This window comes from Tupaia chinensis, unplaced genomic scaffold (assembly GCF_000334495.1).
Source record: "Tupaia chinensis unplaced genomic scaffold, TupChi_1.0 Scaffold000045_1, whole genome shotgun sequence".
Taxonomy (NCBI): domain Eukaryota; kingdom Metazoa; phylum Chordata; class Mammalia; order Scandentia; family Tupaiidae; genus Tupaia; species Tupaia belangeri.
The window spans coordinates 9,589,773-9,609,157 of NW_006159501.1; the positions used below are offsets into that span (position 1 = coordinate 9,589,773).

At 46.3% G+C, this 19,385-nt stretch overlaps 1 protein-coding gene across 1 annotated transcript in view; it reads left to right on the forward strand.

The window, feature by feature from the left end:
- Window positions 1-19,385, forward strand: part of KIDINS220 (kinase D interacting substrate 220) — a 122,096-nt gene that overhangs the window by 32,367 nt on the left and 70,344 nt on the right. Inside the window, 10 exon segments of the mRNA XM_027773551.1 lie at window positions 2,276-2,440; window positions 4,164-4,343; window positions 5,755-5,920; window positions 9,095-9,246; window positions 9,636-9,925; window positions 11,780-11,920; window positions 12,592-12,835; window positions 13,367-13,455; window positions 14,991-15,135; window positions 16,828-16,990. Of these exon segments, the coding sequence (XP_027629352.1) occupies window positions 2,276-2,440; window positions 4,164-4,343; window positions 5,755-5,920; window positions 9,095-9,246; window positions 9,636-9,925; window positions 11,780-11,920; window positions 12,592-12,835; window positions 13,367-13,455; window positions 14,991-15,135; window positions 16,828-16,990 (1,735 nt within the window).

The window sequence follows — 19,385 nt, forward strand, 5'->3', positions numbered from 1 at the left end:
TCCGTCACCTCACTGGAGAATGTAAATGTTGAGAAAGTTACTATTTAACTGTGAAAACAGTCCGCCTAGCTAAAATCCTCTGCGCTGTTTTGTAGCATTCCGAAATAGCTATCCGTCAACTTGTAAGACCGCCAGGAATCTAGCCTACTTTTCTGAAAGTCTTTTCCCCAGCGTGCATCTGGGCTTACTTTGTGTTTTATCAAAACAGTTTTTTAAAAAATAATTATTCATGTGTTTATCTGTTTATTTGTTGTGATGTTCAAGCCACACGTTCCAGGACTTGCTGGCCATGTGGGAATCCAGCACCTTAACCACCAGGTCACCTGCTGGCCCAACACGCTTTGTTTTCTGAACGTGATGGAGCAGCGGCAGTGTGGAGCATCTACTCTGGTGGTGTGCTCACCTCCACCCCCACGGATGTTCTTTACCTTTAAAGTCATCTCTCTCCTTCCCGGTTCATTCTGCGCCAGCTGTCCCCGTCTCAGTGACACGACGTGCTGTGGGACATGACAAACCAGATGACATTTTTGCCTCATTTGAATACTTCTGTGTTTATGTTTCCTTTTCTGTCTGTGGTATGGCTGGCTTCTTAGAATTTTCTCCTTTAGAAATTCCAAGTTTTTCAGGGCTGGGACTATTTATTTTTATCTTCATGTCCTCTGTAACATCTAGCATAATGCCTTGAATATTGTACTAAAATAGTTTTGTTTTTCTATTTTAATACCAAGAGGTGGAGCATGTGTAAGGGCCTGAGGGAGAGATGGGGGTGAAGAGAGAGAGAGAGACCCCCCCGTGGTGAGTCTGGTCAGGTTGAAATCCTTTTTCCTACGGTTCATCCCCTCACGATCCTGGGCACCTGCGCGTGTGCCCTGTGTGTTTTTCGAGCCTTCCAGGCCAGGACTTGACCTCAGTTGGTGATGAGGCATCTAGCTTCCTTTATCCATGGTCCTAACCGCTGCACTGTGGGCCTGGCCTCTGTTTTACTTTTTCAGTGCCAGAGCATGTGTATGCGTGCATGAGGGAGAGAGAGAGCGAGCAGAAGAGAGAGCGCAGGAGAGAGCGCACAGTCCCGGTGGGGTCGGTCATGCGGGTTGCCACCTTCTGATTCTCCATCCTCACAAGGTCCTGGGTACGGCACATAAGCCGGCATGCAGGGGTCTAGACGTGAGCCCCAGCTGGCCTTGTGGGATCTGCTTCCTCTAAGTAGTCTAGCCATTGCGCTACGGGTCTGACTCTTGTGCTAAAGTAGGTTTTGATGAAAAAGAATGCACATGAGAATGTAATCATTCATATGTGGTGTTTTGAACTGTATAACAGTTTTCTGCTAGGATTAAAAAATATGTTAGTCCCAGAAACCAATAGGAGAGAGTAGCATCCTAAACCTAGTTCAGCTTTTTGTACCTTGCTTTAAAGTGTAATTCTATTGTATTGTGAGTTTTGTACATCAGTTTCCCCCTAGGACACTCGTGCTCTCCAGAGAGAGAGAGAGAGAGAGAGAGAGAGAGAGACAGAGAGAAAAGGGAAAGTGAGAAATCACCCCCCAGTAGGTTGGCCATGCTGCAGTCCCTTCTCCATTCTCCTTGTGAGATTCTGGGCATGCTCACATATGCATCTGGTGTGATTTTCAAGCTGCTGGCTCCAGGATTCAAGTTGCCGAGTCGGCCACGTGGCACCCAGCCACCTTAACCACCACGCCACTTGCTGGTCCCTCTTAATCTATTTTTACATTTTAAATAAGCTTTTTCCTAAATATGCACAACATAATGTCAGGGTCAATGCTGAAGAAGACTAGTATGGATATATCCTTGATTGGTTATTTTACACCGTATACATGCCTTAAAGACGAAACTCCCACAACAGAGTAAACATGGGCATTCCCAAGCTAACATACCTGAAACAGAGACTGGTAGAAGGAGTATTAAATATGCACGTAATAGCAATCTTTGTTAAATGGAGAATATGTTTATATCCTTAATATATGCCATGTATATACGCTGATATTGATTATCACACATGGCATGCGTGCTTTGAAACACCACACCGTACTCGCTAAGATGTATAATGATGTAAGTCATAAATTACAATAGATTTTTTTAAAATTCAAAAAAAGAAAACAAACTCAAGTTCACAGAGATACATGCCAGTCATATGTAAAGAAGGACTCATGATGGAAAATAATTTTTTTCCTCTAAATAAATACTTAGCAAACGAGGATGTGTGTCCCTTCTCGTAGTAACGCCTCTGGTTAAGGAAGCTGTGGCCTGTCTCTCCCCAGGACACTTGTCTCCGACCGAAACGGACGGCGACATGCTGGGCTACGACCTGTACAGCAGCGCCCTGGCGGACATCCTCAGCGAGCCCACCATGCAGCCGCCCATTTGCGTGGGGCTGTACGCACAGTGGGGAAGCGGGAAGTCCTTCCTGCTCAAGAAGCTCGAAGGTAAAGGCGTGCGTGAGCAGTCGGTGTGTAGCAGGGCGCTCTGCTTCTCTGAAGTGGAGAAAATAAAGCTTTATGTGTGGGTGCGCGTGTAACATGGCTTACTGTAAGGGATATGCTTAACGCTTTACAGTAGGTATGTAACATGGTTTAATGGAGCCGCTGGGTTTGGGTTTTGTCCTGTTTAGATGATCCTTCACTTGATCATTTGAGCCTTTTTTTTTTTTTTAAGTGTTTTTTTTTTTTTTTTTTTGCCTTAGGGTGTGTGCGGTCGCTAGAGACAGAGACAAAGACAGTGAGAGGAAAAGTGAGAAATCACCCCCTGGGGGGATGGCCATGCTGCGGTCCCCTGTCCTCCATTCTTGGGATCCTGCACGCACACACACACACACACACGTGCCAGCATGAGTTTCAAGCCATAGGGTCTGGGATTTGATCCATGATTGGCCTTGTGAGAGTCCAGCTACATAACCTCTATGCCAGCTGCTGGCCCCCATTCATGCCTCTCTCTAACACGGTTGAGCTGCATGATGACGGGTTTCCCGGGTGCTGCACAGACCCAGCAGGTCATGTGCCCCTCCCCCCTGCCAGCACCACCCATATGTGGCTGCAGCCACAAGGACTGGCCATGCTCCCAGAGCAGACCAGACAATTCTGAGTCATTTCCTCTGTCAGGAGCTGCCAAGGCAGCTCGGCTCCCACCTCCCCCCAACATCTACACCTTCTGCATGACAAAATCTTTTTAAATTTTAAATAGGAATTATTTAATTTTATTTATAATTATTAGTATTATATTTAAAAATTCAATACAGGTCACATGCATTCACCAGAGACACAGAGAGAAAGAGGGAAAGTGAGAAAGCAAACTACCAGGTGCAGGACTTGAACTGCATTCAGCCATGGAGGAGTGCCTTAACCACCACACCACCTGTTGACCCCATGGCAGTTCTTAATCTCTGGGGCCAGTTTCAGCTTTGCCTATAAGAATTTCTCCACCTTATTTAGAAAGAACGACTTGTGTGGGGTCTGTTTGGGCTCAGTGCCTGCCTCTGAGAACAGGTTCATTCCGCCTTTTTTTTTTTTTTTTTTTTTTTTTTTTTTTTTTAGGTACGTGCACTCGCCAGAGGGAGAGTGCAAGCACCTCTCCAGTCTTCCTCCTCCATTTCTCCATCCCTTCAAGATCTGGGGCACACACATACACATGCACCCAAGTATTTTTCAAGCCGCCAGGGCTGGGATTGAAACCATGGTTGGGCTATGTGGGATCTGGCTCCGGGGTCAGCCTGAGAACAGATTCCTGAATGTGAGTGGAGGGAAAAAAGTGAGGATGATCAGAGAGGAACGTGCTGATACGTAGGTGAAGCCTATAGAGTGTTATTTTTATTTTTGCACAAGGAAATAATACCTCGTTGCTTATATAATACAAAACCCACAAAAAACAATTACCAACAAAATCTAGGTAGATTGAGGGAAAAAGGATTTTGTGTACCCTCTCCGTGAAGCAGGAGAGTGGGAGAGCTGGGTAGGTGTACCCCTGTGGAATGCATTTTTTTTTTTAAATGTTGGTCAAAAGAGAATACTGATTAAAATGCAAAGTATCAAGATCCTGTCTAAGGACTTATAAGTCCCAATCAATGTCCATACTGAACATGTGAATGTTGCAAATGGAGTTCAAAATTCTATTTCTTAGAACAGGAATAAGGTTTCGTGTTGACTTGCCTTTCAGATGAAATGAAGACTTTCGCAGGACAGCAGATCGAGCCTCTCTTCCAGTTCTCGTGGCTCATAGTGCTCCTCACTCTGCTGCTGTGTGGGGCACTGGGCCTGCTCTGCGCGTTTACGGTCGACCTGAACCTGGGCGTAGCTGTGTCGCTGAGCTTCCTGGCGCTTCTGTACATATTCTTCAGTAAGTCTACCCTTTTCAACAGGGAAAAGTGTCCGGACTTGCTGTTTTACTTAAATTGTGATCTATAGCTGTCCTTTTGTTTTTTTTTAAGAATTACTTTATTTAATTTTGTTAGTATTATTCCTTTTTTCTTTTTAGAGGTTTTTGCCTTCTGATATGTGTACTTGCCAGAGAGAGAGAGAGAGAGATAGAGAGAGAGAGAGAGAGCGCGAGAGTGAGCAGAGACAGAGATAGTGAGAGGGAAAGGAAGAAATCACCCCCGAGGAGGGATAGCCATGCCCCAATCCCTTCTCCATTTTCCTCCCAGGATCTTGGGCATGGATGCACACATGCCTGGCATGTCCAGGACTCAAACCATGGTCGTCATGTGGGAGTCCAGCAACATAGTTGCTACGCCATCTGCTGGTCCCTTATTACTATCTTTTAAATTTGACCACTGAGAGAGAAACGGAAAACCAAGTCTCCAGGCCTGGGACTCAAACCACGGTCAACCACGTGGGACTCCAGTGCCTCTGACCACCATATCACCTGTCAGCCCCCATACCTGTCTCTTAAAACCTATGGGAGCTTTTCACAATTGGAAGAGAAAATTGGACTTTTCTGCTATTTCATAAATTCGTCTAAAGAAACATTGCTGACAACTTGGCTGGAGTAGCTTCTAAAACTAGTGCACTGCTTGTAACGGTAAAGCAGGACTCTCTGTTATATTGGTCATTAGAAAAGTCACGATGCATTTTTGCATAGAAACATGGAAAAATACATCATGACTTTCCTGACAACTCAATATTTACCTTTTGTGTATTAATTAGTGACTCATTTAATTTGCCAGAGGGTGCATGTATCTGCCAGAGAGACATGGGGTGAAGGAGAGAAAGTGTCCCCCAGCAGGGCATGGTCACGCCACAGTCTCTTCCGTTTCTCCATCCTGTTGGAATTTAGGGCACACGTGCACATGCATCCAGCTCGTCTGTCACACTGCCAGGCCTGGGATTCCAAGTGTGACTGGCTGTGTGGGCACCAGTTCCCTTACTATTAGGCCACAAGGCTGGCCCAGTGACTTCTAATATTTACGTGTTTGTCTGAAAAGAAAGCTTTGTAGTTGTCATTGGCCCACTCTGGAGCATTTTGACCATGACTGTAATTTTTGTTTTATCTGAAAGCAAAGTAAAAAGATACGTTATAATCCTTGTTTGTGGGTATGTCTTCAGTGTTAAGAAAGGAGACAAGGAGACAAAGTTTACTTTCTGTTTTCACATTCCTCGTGTGTATGAGAAAGGTTAAGTGAGTTCTTTAAGGATTAGTTAGGAAGTAGCATGGGACTGTAAAAATTACATAGGCTTCGCTTGATACTTGACTGTTTGGAGCAAATAAGTAATGCTTGTTTTAGATCATTTTTAACACTGAATTTCAGTTGTCATCTACTTTGGTGGACGGAGGGAAGGAGAGAGTTGGAACTGGGCCTGGGTCCTCAGCACTAGACTGGCGAGGCACATCGGGTACTTGGAGCTCCTCCTCAAACTGATGTTCGTGAACCCGCCCGAGTTGCCGGAGCAGACCACTAAAGCCCTGCCTGTGAGGTGAGTAGGTCCCCTGACAGTGGCCTTGACTAAGCTGGAGCAAGACTTCTGGTTTCATTCAAAGTTTATAATGTACCATTTCTCAATATATGTTCCAGAGAACACTGATTCCTTGAAACACACATACACAATTTAAATCTGCCCTGGCCACGTGGGTTTCGGAAACCCTACATATTGTCTCCCTCTTATGTAGTAGAGGATCAGAGACACCTCTCCGTAATGAAAGCTGTTTCGGGACCAGGAGATGATGCAGTGGTTGTGTCGCTGGACTCCCACATAGCCGACCATGGTAGTCCAGACCTGGAGGCTTGGAACTCACACCTAGTACATGTGTATACGTGCCCAAAATCCTGGGAAGAGAGTGGAGAAGAAGGGATTGCCGTGACCATCCCTCTGGAGAGTGATTTCTCACTTTCTGTCTCTTCTCTCTGGCGAGCGCATGTGTCCTATAGCAAAAATCTCTCTCTAAAAAAAAAAAAGAAAGAAAGCTGTTTAATTTGATTTACTGCAAGGTTTATACCAAAAGCATAAACCCTTCCCCTGCCTGTTACTCATTACCATCCTTTGGGAAGAGCTCTGGATTGGGGAGGAAGATGCCGTACCAGCCTGGGTCCCCCGGGAGCTCTGCAGGGGAGACCTGGTGCCTCCTACAGAGCGTGGGACCTCAGGAGACTGCCACTTCCCCGAGCTGCTCTTCCCCCTCCTGGGAAGGACAGTCCTGTGGCCATCTAAAGTTGTTATTCATATCAAATAGGTAATTTTTGAAAAATTCAAAAGATGAAAAACACTTAAGTCAAGAAATAATGGAAAGAAAGGTAGAGGGCTCCAGAAGAAAGTAATAAACAGAAAGAGGTTAGAAAGTTAAAAGCAAAAAACGAGCAGAAATTAGCAAGAGGATTAAAAGTTTGTTAGAAGATTAAAGAATGTTGAATTATTATAAGATTAAATATATGTAGTTTAAGATGAGAATAAATAGGCCAAACCAGACAAGATATTAAAACTGTGAGTGTAAGAGAGGAAAATAAAGGTAAAAGCTTACAAGTAATTCGCATATAGGATTAAGTATTAATAAAGATATTTAAAAATGAAAAAGTTAGGGTAATTGGTAGCATGGTGGCTGAGGTGACTGGAGTTCTAATCCTGGACTTTCTGGATTGAGAAGCATGCTGGGTGAGTAGGGGTATGCACTCCCAGTCTCAGGAGAATGAAGGAGAACACATCGTGGTGTGGCCTTCCCCTGGGGTCACTCTCTCACCTGCCCACTCTTTTTTTTTTTGGAGAGATTTTTGCTATAGGGTGCGTGTGCTTGCCAGACAGACAGAGAGAGACATAGAGACAGAAAGTGAGAAATCACCCCCCAGGGGGGATGGTCACGCCGCAATCGCTTCTCCTCCATTCTCCTCTTGGGATCTTGGGCACACACGCACACGCACCCGGCGTGAGTTTTAAGCCACTGGGTCCGGGACGCGAACCACAGTCAACTACGTGGGAGTCCAGTGACATAGCCATTACGCTAACTGCTGGTTCCCATCACCTGCCCACTCTTCTTGTCTATGTTGATTGCACATGCCCTATAGCGAAATTTGAAAAATCAAAACATTAAAAAGAAAGCATAAGATACAACAAATTCTAAGGGAGGGAAATACTTTTACAGAAATAAGAACACTCTAAATTAAGAGATAATGGTATTAAAAAGTTAGAAAAATTAAAATAGCATCGGTCGAGATCACACAATATAGTACAACATAATCCAGATTGTATTCTGAAAGCAGTGCTTATCTGTTGGATTGAGCTGAGAGTTTAATTTAAAGGCAGGGGAGGAGAGAGGGCTTAATGCCTGAATAATAATGTCCATTCAGAGAATCAAACTACAAATAATGCAATTATTTTGAAGAACAACTGGAAAAGACTATTTTACTATTCCCGGTTCCTTGGTAGATGTTGAAGCTGTGAATGAATTCAGATATTCTAAAACTTGAGCTTTTAAATATCATTGTGGGGCTTGAAATATTTTTTTTAAGAATTACTTTTAAAATTTTATTTATCAGCATCATTGTTATTATTTTATAAATTTGCTACAGGGCATGTGCGCTCACCAAAAAGAGAGAGAGAGAAGAGAGAAGAGAGAGAGAGAGAGAGAGAGGGAGGGAGGGAAAGTGAAAAATCAAGCCTCCAGGTCCATGACTCGAACCATGGTTGGCTGTATGGGAGTCTAGCACCTTAACCACCATGCTACCTGCTAGCCTGGGCTTGAAATTCTTAGACTGTTAATGTTTTCTTGAGGCTTTAATCTCTTTCATTGGTGTTAGAAAACTTCCTTTGTTCATCTGTCTTTGGTTACACCCCTACGTGGGGTAACACTTATGCAGTCTGTCAGAGTGTCTCATATTCCTTGTCTAAACTCTGTCATAACTTCTTTTTTCCCTTCCGCCCTTAGTCAGAATTTAATTTCACGTAACTCTGTTACCTTTTTGGGGGGGAGGTTTTGGCCTTAGGGTGCATGTGTTCACAGGACTGAGAGAGGCAGAGACAGAGGAGAAAGTAAGAACTCCCCTCCCAGGGGGGATGGCCACACCACAATCCCTCCTCCTCCATTCTTCTGGGTTCACATACCCCCTCCCGGTGTGAGTTAACCAGCCCTGGGTCTGGGACTCAACCAGCTCAGCCCTGTGGGAATCCAGCAAAGTAACTGCTTCACCACCTGCTGGCCCCAGTCTGCTACATTTAACTTCTTCTTTTAGAGAGATTTTTGTTATAGTGTGTGCGCTTGCCAGAGAGACAGAGATAGGCGAGAAATCAGCCCCCAGGGAGGATGGCCGTGCCACAGTCCCTTCTTCTCCATTCTCTGGATCTTGGGCATGCTCACATGTGTCCAGCGTGAGTTTCAAGCCTGCGAGTCCTGGATTCTAACCGCAGGCGGCCATCTGGGAGTCCAGCGACATAACCACTATACCATTGGCTGGTCCTAGCTACAGTTAACTTTTGTTATTGGTCTTTCCTCAGAAAAGTAGGTAAGATGTTAGAAGTGGAAAATACCTAATCACAAGTTCTTTTCCCTCTTCAGAATTTTGAAAACATCAAAAAGAAGATGTCGAGTAAGCGATACAAAGATGACATGGGCGGGAGCTCTCAGCTGCCTTCTGTTCTGAGCCGTTTCTTCGTCTTTTCTTCCAGGTTTTTGTTCACCGATTACAACAGGCTGTCGAGCGTAGGCGGAGAGACCTCGCTGGCTGAAATGATAGCCACCCTCTCAGATGCTTGTGAAAGGGAGTTTGGCTTTTTGGCTACCAGGCTTTTTCGAGTATTCAAGACTGAAGATACCCAGGGTAGGATTTTCTCCTCCTCCTTTTTCTTTGTGTGTGTATGAAGGGGTTGAAGGTGGGACGGATGTTCAGTTAGTTTTCATGAAAACATGACTTGTACATCAGAGTCCTCGCATGTTGTGAGTGTAATGATTCGGACTTTCCACATATTGTTACTGATTGTTAAAATGTAACGGTACTGGGGCTGGCCGGTGGGTGGTGATTGAGATGCCGAATTTCGAGTCCTGGACCTGGTGACTTGCTTTCTCACTTTCCCTCTCTGTCTCTCCCTGGTAAGCACATGTGCCCTATAGCAAATAAAAATAAATAAGTACATAAAATTTTTAAACACGTAAAAATATTTCCCTCTATTAGAATTTTGTTTTATGCTTTCCTTTTATGTTGTACTTTAGGTAAAAAGAAATGGAAGAAAACTTGCTGCCTCCCATCCTTTGTCATCTTTCTCTTCGTCATCGGCTGCGTCATCGCTGGAATCACTCTTCTGGCCATATTCAGAGTTGACCCAAAGCACCTGACGGTGAACGCCGTGCTCATAGCCATCGCGTCTGTGGTGGGACTGGCCTTCGTGCTGAACTGTCGGACGTGGTGGCAAGTGCTGGACTCGCTCCTGAATTCTCAGAGGAAACGCCTTCATAATGCCGCCTCCAAGCTGCACAAGCTGAAAAGTGAAGGGTTCATGAAAGTAAGCACATGCTGGTCAGTGGGGAGATCGTAAGGTGAACAAGCAGTCCTTTTGGCTTTCGGCTTTTGGCAGTGTGCGCTCTGTTAACGTTTTTCATAGTTTAGTTAGTTAGTTAATTTGTTTCATTTTGTCAGAGAGCCAGAGAGGAGGAGTGGAAGTGCCCTCCAGCGAGCCAGGGACGCCACAGACCTTCTCCTGTTTCTCCATCCTGCCAGGATGCACACGCACCCAGTGTGTTTTCTAAGCCACCAGGTCTGGGGCTCCACTACACAGTTAGCTATTGAGATCCAGCTCCCCTAATCACTAGGCCATAGGGCCGGCCCTGTTTGTTTATTTAGTCAAGCTTTTTTTTTTTTCTTTTTTTTTGAGAGATTTTTTCTGTAGGGCTTATGTGCTTGACAGAGAGACAGAAAGCAAGAAATCACCCCCTCTCCCCTGCCCTGGGGGGATGGCTACATGGCTACACACCTTTTTGTCTCTGTCTCTCTCTGACTCCAGCGAGCACATGAGCCCTATAGCAAAAATCTCTCTCTCAAAAAAAAAAAAAAAAAGAATGTGGTATGCTACCACTATACCATCATCTGGCCCCTAACTGAACATTTCGTTATATATAATTTTATTTTTTCTTCTTTCTTAGCTTAGCGGGCATACATTTTTTTTAAAGAATTATTTATTTAATTTTATTTGTCATTATTATTTTTAGAATTTGCTACAGGACATGTGTGCTCAGCAAAGAGAGACACAGAAAGAGAGAGAGAAAGTGAGAAAGCAAGCCTCCAGGTCTGGGACTTGAGCCATAGTCGGCCGTGTGAGGGTCCAGTGCCTTAACCACCATGTCACCTGCTGGCCCAATTACATTGTTTTTAGTGGTTACCTTAGACTTGGCAATGTACACTTGGAATTCAAGCCCACTCTCAAATGCTACTATACTTCTTCACAGGTAGTGTGAATAATAACTAAATCATACCGGGGACCAGCAGTTAGTGTAATGGCTATGTCACTGGACTCACATGTGGTTGACTGCGGTTCGAGTCTGGGACCCAGTGGTTTAAAACTCACGCCGGGTACGTGTGCGCCCAAGATCCTGAGAGGAGAATGGAGGAGAAGGAATTGCGGCATGGCCATCCCCCCTGGGGGGTAGGTGATTTCTCACTTTCTATCTCTGTCTCTATCTGTCTGGTGGATGCACGTGCCCTATAGCAAAAACCTCTCCAAAAAAAAAAAGGAAAAAAAACTAAATCATACCAATCCTTCCCTCCCACTTAACAATACAGATTTCTCTAGAGTAAACAGATCTGTTTTAGTTTTTGTTATAGGGCACATGGACTTGCCAGAGAGATAGAGAGAGAGGGAGGGAAAGTGAGAAATCACCTCCCGGGGGGACCACCGCACTGCGGCCCCTTGTCCTCCTCTCTCCTGTTAGGATTTTGGGCATGCATGTACGTGTGTTGGCTTGTTTTTTGAGCTGCCAGGTCAGGGACTCGAACTGTGCTGTCCACCATGTAGGATCCAGCTGCTGTAACCCCTAGCTGGCCCATAGTCTGCTGCTTTGGCCAAGTTCCGATGCCGTCAGGGAGTCAGCAGTGTGTGGTGCTTCACATTCAGGTCTGAGCACTTGGCCATCCAGAGCCTGGCCTGTGATCTGCTGAGCGAGGCCCTCCGCCTGGTTCCTCCTTTTGAGAGGGATGTCACCGAGGCGGGGTGCTCTTCACAGACTGATGGCCGGGTGCATCACCACGGGCAGCCCGGATTTTGGGTTCTTGTCTTCCCACATTGGATGGTTCCGCTCGTGCTTCTGTCTGAACGTGTGGACCTCCCATGCCCTCTGAGCTGTCTGTGCTTCCTGCTGTGCAGGTCCTGAAGTGCGAGGTGGAGTTGATGGCCAGGATGGCAAAAACCATCGATAGCTTCACGCAGAACCAGACGAGGCTGGTGGTGATCATCGACGGGCTCGACGCCTGTGAGCAGGACAAGGTCCTCCAGATGCTGGACACCGTACGTTCGATCGCCCCGACCCCGGTCCTCGCCACTGTGGCGGCTGCCGCACCCCTGCACAGACCAGCCCGAGTGGAATGGAGACTGCTTCTCACTGAGGAGCACTTGCTCTTCTTTTGTAGAAATGACCATTCCTTACACGAAAGCGCAGCAGGAGTGATGTTTAAGTACTCGTAGGCTGACAGCATGTGAGGGAAGGCACGTGCTGCACCCTCTCGTTCCCTGGAGTGGCCCCACCCTTCCTCTGTGGGTGGCGATAGCTAGGGCCTGAGACGTGTAGGAAGCCATAGGCTCATAGTGCATGACGGTGGGGCACGCCAGGCTCTGTCCGACACATAAGAGTAACGGTTCCAGTGGGCGGAGCTGAGAGGGTGCCCAGCACTGGGCGCGTTTGCGAGGATTTCTCATGTAGTCCCTTACCTCCTTCGAGGCCCATAGTGTCTTAAAGTGGAACAGGATTAATTGTTTGCTTTTGCAGCTGTAATTGTTGTCTGATAGTGGCAACCCCCAGTTGAGCCACTGATAAAATTTGTCTTCATGTAGCACACATTTTGATGGAAAAAGCTCTTTCAAAAAAATAGTCACCAAGGATAGCATGCACTTTGGAAGGACGTAGCGCTGTGTGGAGAGTTTCAAATTGACATCACAGCTGCACATTTTGTGCGCCACAGGTCCGAGTTCTGTTTTCAAAAGGCCCGTTCATCGCCATTTTTGCAAGTGATCCACACATTATTATAAAGGCCATCAACCAGAACCTCAACAGCGTACTTCGGGACTCGAACATAAACGGCCATGACTACATGCGCAATATCGTCCACTTGCCTGTGTTCCTGAACAGTCGTGGGCTGAGCAATGCCAGAAAGTTTCTTGTAACTTCAACCACCAACGGAGACATCCCGTGCTCAGACCCTGCAGGTAAAGGTCCAGCTCCTGAAATGCTTTGGCTTTAAAGTCCTTCTGTAGTGTTTTGTTTTGTTTGTTTGTTTGTTTGTTTGTTTAGATTTTTGCCATAGGTCATGTGCACTTGCCTAGGAGAGACAGAGAGAGGGAAAGTGAGAAATTACCTCCCAGGAGGGTTTGGAGGGATGGCCATGCTGCAGTCCTCCTTCCTTCTCCTTTCATGATTTTGGGCACACACACACACCTGGTGGATTTCTAGCCACTGGTCTGGGACTCGAATTACTGTCAGCCATGTGGAAGTCCAGCACTTTAACCACTTTGCCACTGCTGGCCCTTGTTTTAGAGTTTTTTATGTCAATTCACTTTTTACCTTGAAAACTATTACTGGTATTTCTTGTCTCTTTATCTGTTATTTACTTATTTAATCAGAGAGAGGGAGGGGGAAAGCTAGGGAGATAGCAGACATGGCTTCACTGTCATGTCTCTTAAATATCACTAACTACCGAATTTCAGAGCCAATGGTGTTCTCTTTATAAATTCTTTAAGGGATACAGGAAGACGCTGACCGGAGAGTTTCACAGAACAGTCTTGGAGAGATGACGAAACTCGGTAGCAAGACTGCCCTCAATAGACGGGTAAGACGCCATCTCTTTCCAGCTAAATGCTTGCATTGCTGTCATTCAGTGAAATGAGGGTGATGGCCCTGAGTCATTTATAAGTACAAGTTAAGCTCTTCAGGTAAGTGTTATCGCTGGGTTCCTGAGCGGGCTTCAGGGAGGGCCTGGACCTGGAGCCCCAGCAGCCGTGCACTGTGTGAGTGTCTGTCTTCTCCCCGTGCCCCTCAGCCTGTGTGCTGCCAGACCCCAGCCCAGCTGGCTCCAAACTCTGAGAGTGAGATTGTCAAAGCTCACGGTGTCATCCAGGCCGAGAAGTACCCCTCATTCCCAGGCAGGGGATGTGGCCGTTGCCGTCATGGCTGGGGGGGGGGGGGGCCGGGGGGGGGGGGAAGTACCCCTCATTCCCAGGCAGGGGATGTGGCCGTTGCAGTCATGGCTGGAGGAGGGAGGCTCTGGGTGAGGGAGCTCCGGGCCCTCATCTTCCTGTCCCCTCCTCCTTCCCCGACGGGTGGGGCGCGCTCTTTCTTCTACCCCACACACTGATTTCGTGCCTTTCCCAGCCACCTTGGGTCTCTCCTCCAACTTCAGTTTTGCTTCCCTCCTTCTCCTTGTGTGTCTGTGAAAACGTCTGTGAACGACAGGAAGATGGCCGCTTTTGGGATGTGGTGACCGAGCTGTGTCGGGACGTGAGGGCGGGCTAACGCTGGCATTTATTTCATTTTTATCTGATTTGTTACTATGCAGCTTGGAGCATTTTATTTTCTAGAAAATGTCACTGGAGAGTGGCATTTGACATTTTGATTTTATGCCTCTTCCCTGTATAGGCAAGAGTCCAAAGATGATAAGATAAAGGACAGTTGCACTCAGTTGTGAGGAGGGTTTGATTAAATCCCCCCCGGGAGTCTGCGCTCAGGCACGCGTGGTGGCATCCGCTGTTCCATGCATCTGGGCCTTTGAGAGAATGCTCCCTGGTGAGGCCTGTCTCTCCTGGTGTGAGATGGGACCCGCAGCCCACCCGTGGAGCGCTTCCCCTCTTAGGGAACTTCCCCCCCTTAGTGAGGGTGGAGTCACTGTGCCTCTGAGCGCACCCCACCCCATCTGGGAAGGAGGGGGCAGGAAGAGGAGGGCCCGAGCTCTCACCTAGAGCCTTCCTCGCCCAGGTTATCTCAGTTACACACCGGCAGAGAACCCGGAAGTCGAAGTGCACAACCCTCAAGCCAGACGGGGCTTATTTGCTCTATTGTTTCAGGGCTCCTGTATGTGCTGAGCCCTCATGGAGGCGAATGTATTGGTCTTTACCCAGGTGACTTACTCCTAATCTCAGAGGCACTGCGCTTGGCCATAATTGTAACCCGAAATGCAGCAGAAGCAGAAGCGGAGCATGTAACTGCTCTGCGGAGTCGACCTCCGAGGGAATGCTGCCGTATTCCTGTAGTGTAGTCCTTGACTAGAATTCGGGTTTTTGTCGTTGTAAATATCTATTAACTTCTCCACATGCTGTGAGTTCTGAGGCTGAAAACGAGGGTCCCTTCTCCTTGCTGACACTGTTCCAGGACACGTACCGAAGGCGGCAGATGCAGCGGACCATCCCTCGGCAGATGTCCTTTGACCTCACAAAACTGCTGGTGACCGAGGACTGGTTCAGTGACATCAGCCCTCAGACCATGAGACGATTGCTGAACATAGTCTCTGTGACAGGTGACTTTCGTTTTTATTGGCCATGGTGGGTCATGAGCTGTTAGTGACATTAACGGGGCCATTTAATCTCAGAAACAAAGGGACATACTGCATTTATGTTTGCATGGCCGAATATCAACTTTATTTGTGTTAAGTGAATCTAATGACATCAGTATGAGTTTTGACATGGAAAAGCCAACTATCAGTTGTACACTATTTTAAAACTTGGTGACTTTTAACCTCAGGTTTAATTTTCCTCTTTGTGTAAAGATAATTTTATGCCAAGTTGCATAACTGAGTATCATTAACATAATTTAAAATGTTAAAATTTAAATTTTATATGGTGCTATTCAGTTTTAGTTTTCATATGATAGTTTGATTAAAAATATTGACGGCGAAGTCGGGGTCCTTGCCTTCTAAGTTCCTTGCGTAGAATTCTGCTTTCTACTGTGTCACTTCCTACTTGTTTGCTAGCCTTAGGGCAGTCACGACCCGCATATGCTTTAGTTTGTCAAGTATATGTTTGGCTCTTTGCACGGTACCCAGTGGCTTTCTGTCATATTTCCTAGTGTTCTATTGCAGTAGATGCACTGGAACTGTGTTTCCTAGTAACACCGAGCTTCCCGTGGACCGTGTCACGAGTGAGGTTGGAGTTAGTGTTTATAGTAGTGTCAGCAATCAGATCCCTTTAAATTGGGCATCAGGCCTTGCTGTACTTCTGTCCAGCAGCAGCATTCGTGTGCTCAACGGTGCAGTGGTGTCTGCTGCCGCCTGTACTGGTCTGGGTGTTGAGCATGTAGCAGTGAACCAGATAAAGCCCCTGCCTTAGCTGAGAAGACCGGGAGACGCAATGTCACGGAAGGGTAGTGTCAGGGCAACACCGTGCACAGGAGACGGCCGGCAGTCCCTATGCACTCAGAGACTCTCCCATTGGCCACAGATCATTTCTCACCTTCCAAGAAAAACTTTTGATCCTCCCTCTGCCTATAGCTGCTGCACCATTTCCCAGCAAAACTCGGTGAAAGAGCCGCCCGTTCCCGTGTCTCATATTTTTCTCTCCCACTTGCGCTAACCCTACACTCCAGTGATCTCTTGCTTGCAGCATGTCCGCCATATTGTATTTCCAAGGCTATTGGCTAGCGGCTTCCACATTACAAGATGCAATGGCTGGGCCAGACCTCAGCCTACCTAACCCCACTTAGTGCCGATCACTTCTCCTAAAACACTGTCTCCCTTTGGCTTCCTCAATGCCACACTCCTGGATTTCCCTCCTACACATCCTGGTGGGTCTTGGTTTCCTCATACTGTTAGCATTGGAGTGTCCTCAGGTACCATATCAAGGCCCATCGGTAGGATTTTAGTAGACCATTAGAGGACTGGGGCCCATCACAGGTGAGCTGATGTTCTTTGGTACGGTTGTGGTTCGCATTGGGACTGAGTGACAGGTAGTTCTGAAGGAGTCTTGCCTGCATATACTGTGGGGTCAAAATGACCACACTGGTGACAGATAGATTAGGCTTAGACAGAAGTGTGTTTATGCCCTAGAGACCTTTCAGTACCTCTCTTTGGGCCTTAGGAGCCATATAGATTTTAATTTGGAGTATAAACTGAATGGCCAATTTAAAAAATCTAAAATTATTGTGAATACATTTGATGTTTTGCTTAACATATTATGCTTCTATTAATTCTGACACATTTCTACATTCCTCAAAGGGCGATTACTGAGAGCCAACCAGATCAGTTTCAACTGGGACAGGCTGGCTAGCTGGATCAACCTCACCGAGCAGTGGCCCTACCGCACTTCCTGGCTCATACTGTACTTGGAGGAGACGGAGGGGGTTCCAGACCAGACGACACTCAAGACCATCTATGAGAGGTACGCTTGTATTTATGTTTATCCTCGTCTTACCTCGAGTTTGCAAAAACTAAACCTTAACACATAGAAAGCTAGCTGAATATAAAGCTGTGTGTATAAAGTGTGCATTTTTCGATTGAACTTATCATCGTGAATTCTGCCCTGGTTTCAGAGTTGTATTAGCACAGGTGTGTTTATCCTCTCATGGGAAATTTACAGGGCGGTCTGCTGAGTTGCCTCTCATGACATCATCATTGTATCAAAACTTTTTCTTTAAGCTGTATTGCTGTCAAAACACTAAGAAATGAATTTTTTTTTTTTTGAGAGGGTTTCACCATAGGGCGCGTGCGCTCGCCAGACAGAGAGAGAGAGACAGAGACAGAAAGCGAGAAATCACCCCCTGGGGGATGGCCATGCCGCAATCCCTTCTCCTCTGTTCTCCTCCCGGGATCTTGGGCACACACGCACACGCGCCCGGTGTGAGTTTAAGCCACCGGGTCCAGGACGCAAACCGCGGTCGAGTACGTGGGAGTCCAGCGACATAGCCACTATGCTAACTGCTGGTTCCAAAAAATGAAAATTTTAATCGTTAAATTAAGGGTCTGAAGTTTCAACAGTTCTGTATTTTCCATGTTTTTCTAGAATATTACAAGTTAGTATACTCACTGTAATGAGGTACAATGATTAAACTTTTAAAAAGTTAGTGTATTTGGGACCAACAGATGGACTACTGGCTATGTCACAGACTCCCACATAGTTGACCATGGTTTCGAGTCCTGGACTCAGTGACTTAAGACTCTCACTGGGCGCATGTGCATGTGTGCCCAAGATCCTGAGAATAGAATGGAGAAGGGATTGCAGCATGGACATTACCCTGGGGAGTGATTTCTTGCTTTCTGTCTCTCCGTTTCTCTCTGGCAAGCACATGTGCCCTATAGCAAAAACAAACAAACAAAAACAAAGCTCTCTAAAAAAAAAGTTAGTGTATTTAGTATTTAAGAGATTTAATATAAATCATTTGTTAATTCCAGTAACTAATCTGTGAAACAGACATTACTGTATTTTTTCCAACTTTTCTTTGCCTTCATAAAAACATCAGTTTTACCTATTTAAAATAGACTTTCTTTGCTTCCCCTTCATTTGACTTGTTTTCTTACTGTAGACAGACTCAATAGTGCACATCAGCCTTTGGTTCGGGTATGGAGCAGGCATGTAGCATGTGGAAATGTGCATGCTGTGTCTCAGGGTTGTGGGAGCATTCATCAGTACTTCACATTTTGGCCCAGTCTGTTGGCATAGTTTGGAGCAAACTGAACTGCAGCGTTGGAAGCCACGTGGCTGACCGTGGGTCAGCTCCTGACGTGGCTTGAAAACACAGGAGGTTCACATGTGTGTGAGTGGGGTCCTGAGGAGCCGCAGGGCTGGAGAGAGGGACGCAGGTGTCAGGACTCTGCCAGGAGCGCCTTCCCCTCCCATTCACGTGTGCACATGCACTCTCTATGGTGATTATTTTTTAAGTATTAGCAAAATAAGGTTTCCCATTTCTAGGACTGTGTCCTTAGAGTCCCAAGACCTGGGCCCTTACATGTTCTGTGACGAGGGTGGGCAGGGATAAAAGACAGTGTGTCTTTAGGAGACAGAAGCAAGAGATAATGAAAATAAAAAAGTTTTAAAGGCTCTTCAACAATCCATATTTCAGTTCAATCCAATAAAAATTTAAGCACTGGGGCCTGCCAGTGGCATACTGGTTTAGGAGGCTGGATCCCACATGGCTGACCATGCAGTTCAAGTCCTTGACCCAGTGACTTATAGTTTATATATATATATATTAAAAAAACTGCTATTTGTAGGCCTGCTGCCAGATGCTAAGGATATCATCATTTGGATATAACATGTCTTTCCTGAAACCCTGACTCTTCTTAATGAAACCTAGATGATTAGGTGTTAGAAACTAATTGTGTTGCTCGACTTTGGTTATCTACTTTGGTTAATTTCCTTCACTAACTTGCATGCAGTGTGAGGTTTTACTGGAAGCTGAGGCTTATATAGTTCTTTATGATGCTCTGTTCTGTGTCGGAGAGCCTGTCTAGTCAGGTGGGGTAAATAGAGGGACAAATATAAAAATAGGTTATGCCCTTGAAGAGCTTGCTTTTTTTTTTTTTTGGAGAGATTTTCACTGTAGGGCGCGTGCGCTCGCCAGACAGACAGAGAGAGACATAGAGACAGAAAGCGAGAAATCACCCCCCAGGGGGATGGTCACGCCGCAATCCCCTCTCCTCCATTCTCCTCTCGGGATCTTGGGCACGCACGCACATGCGCCCGGCGTGAGTTTTAAGCCACCGGGTCCGGGACACGAACCGTGGTCGACTACGTGGGAGTCCAGCGACATAGCCATTACGCTAACTGCTGGTTCCCC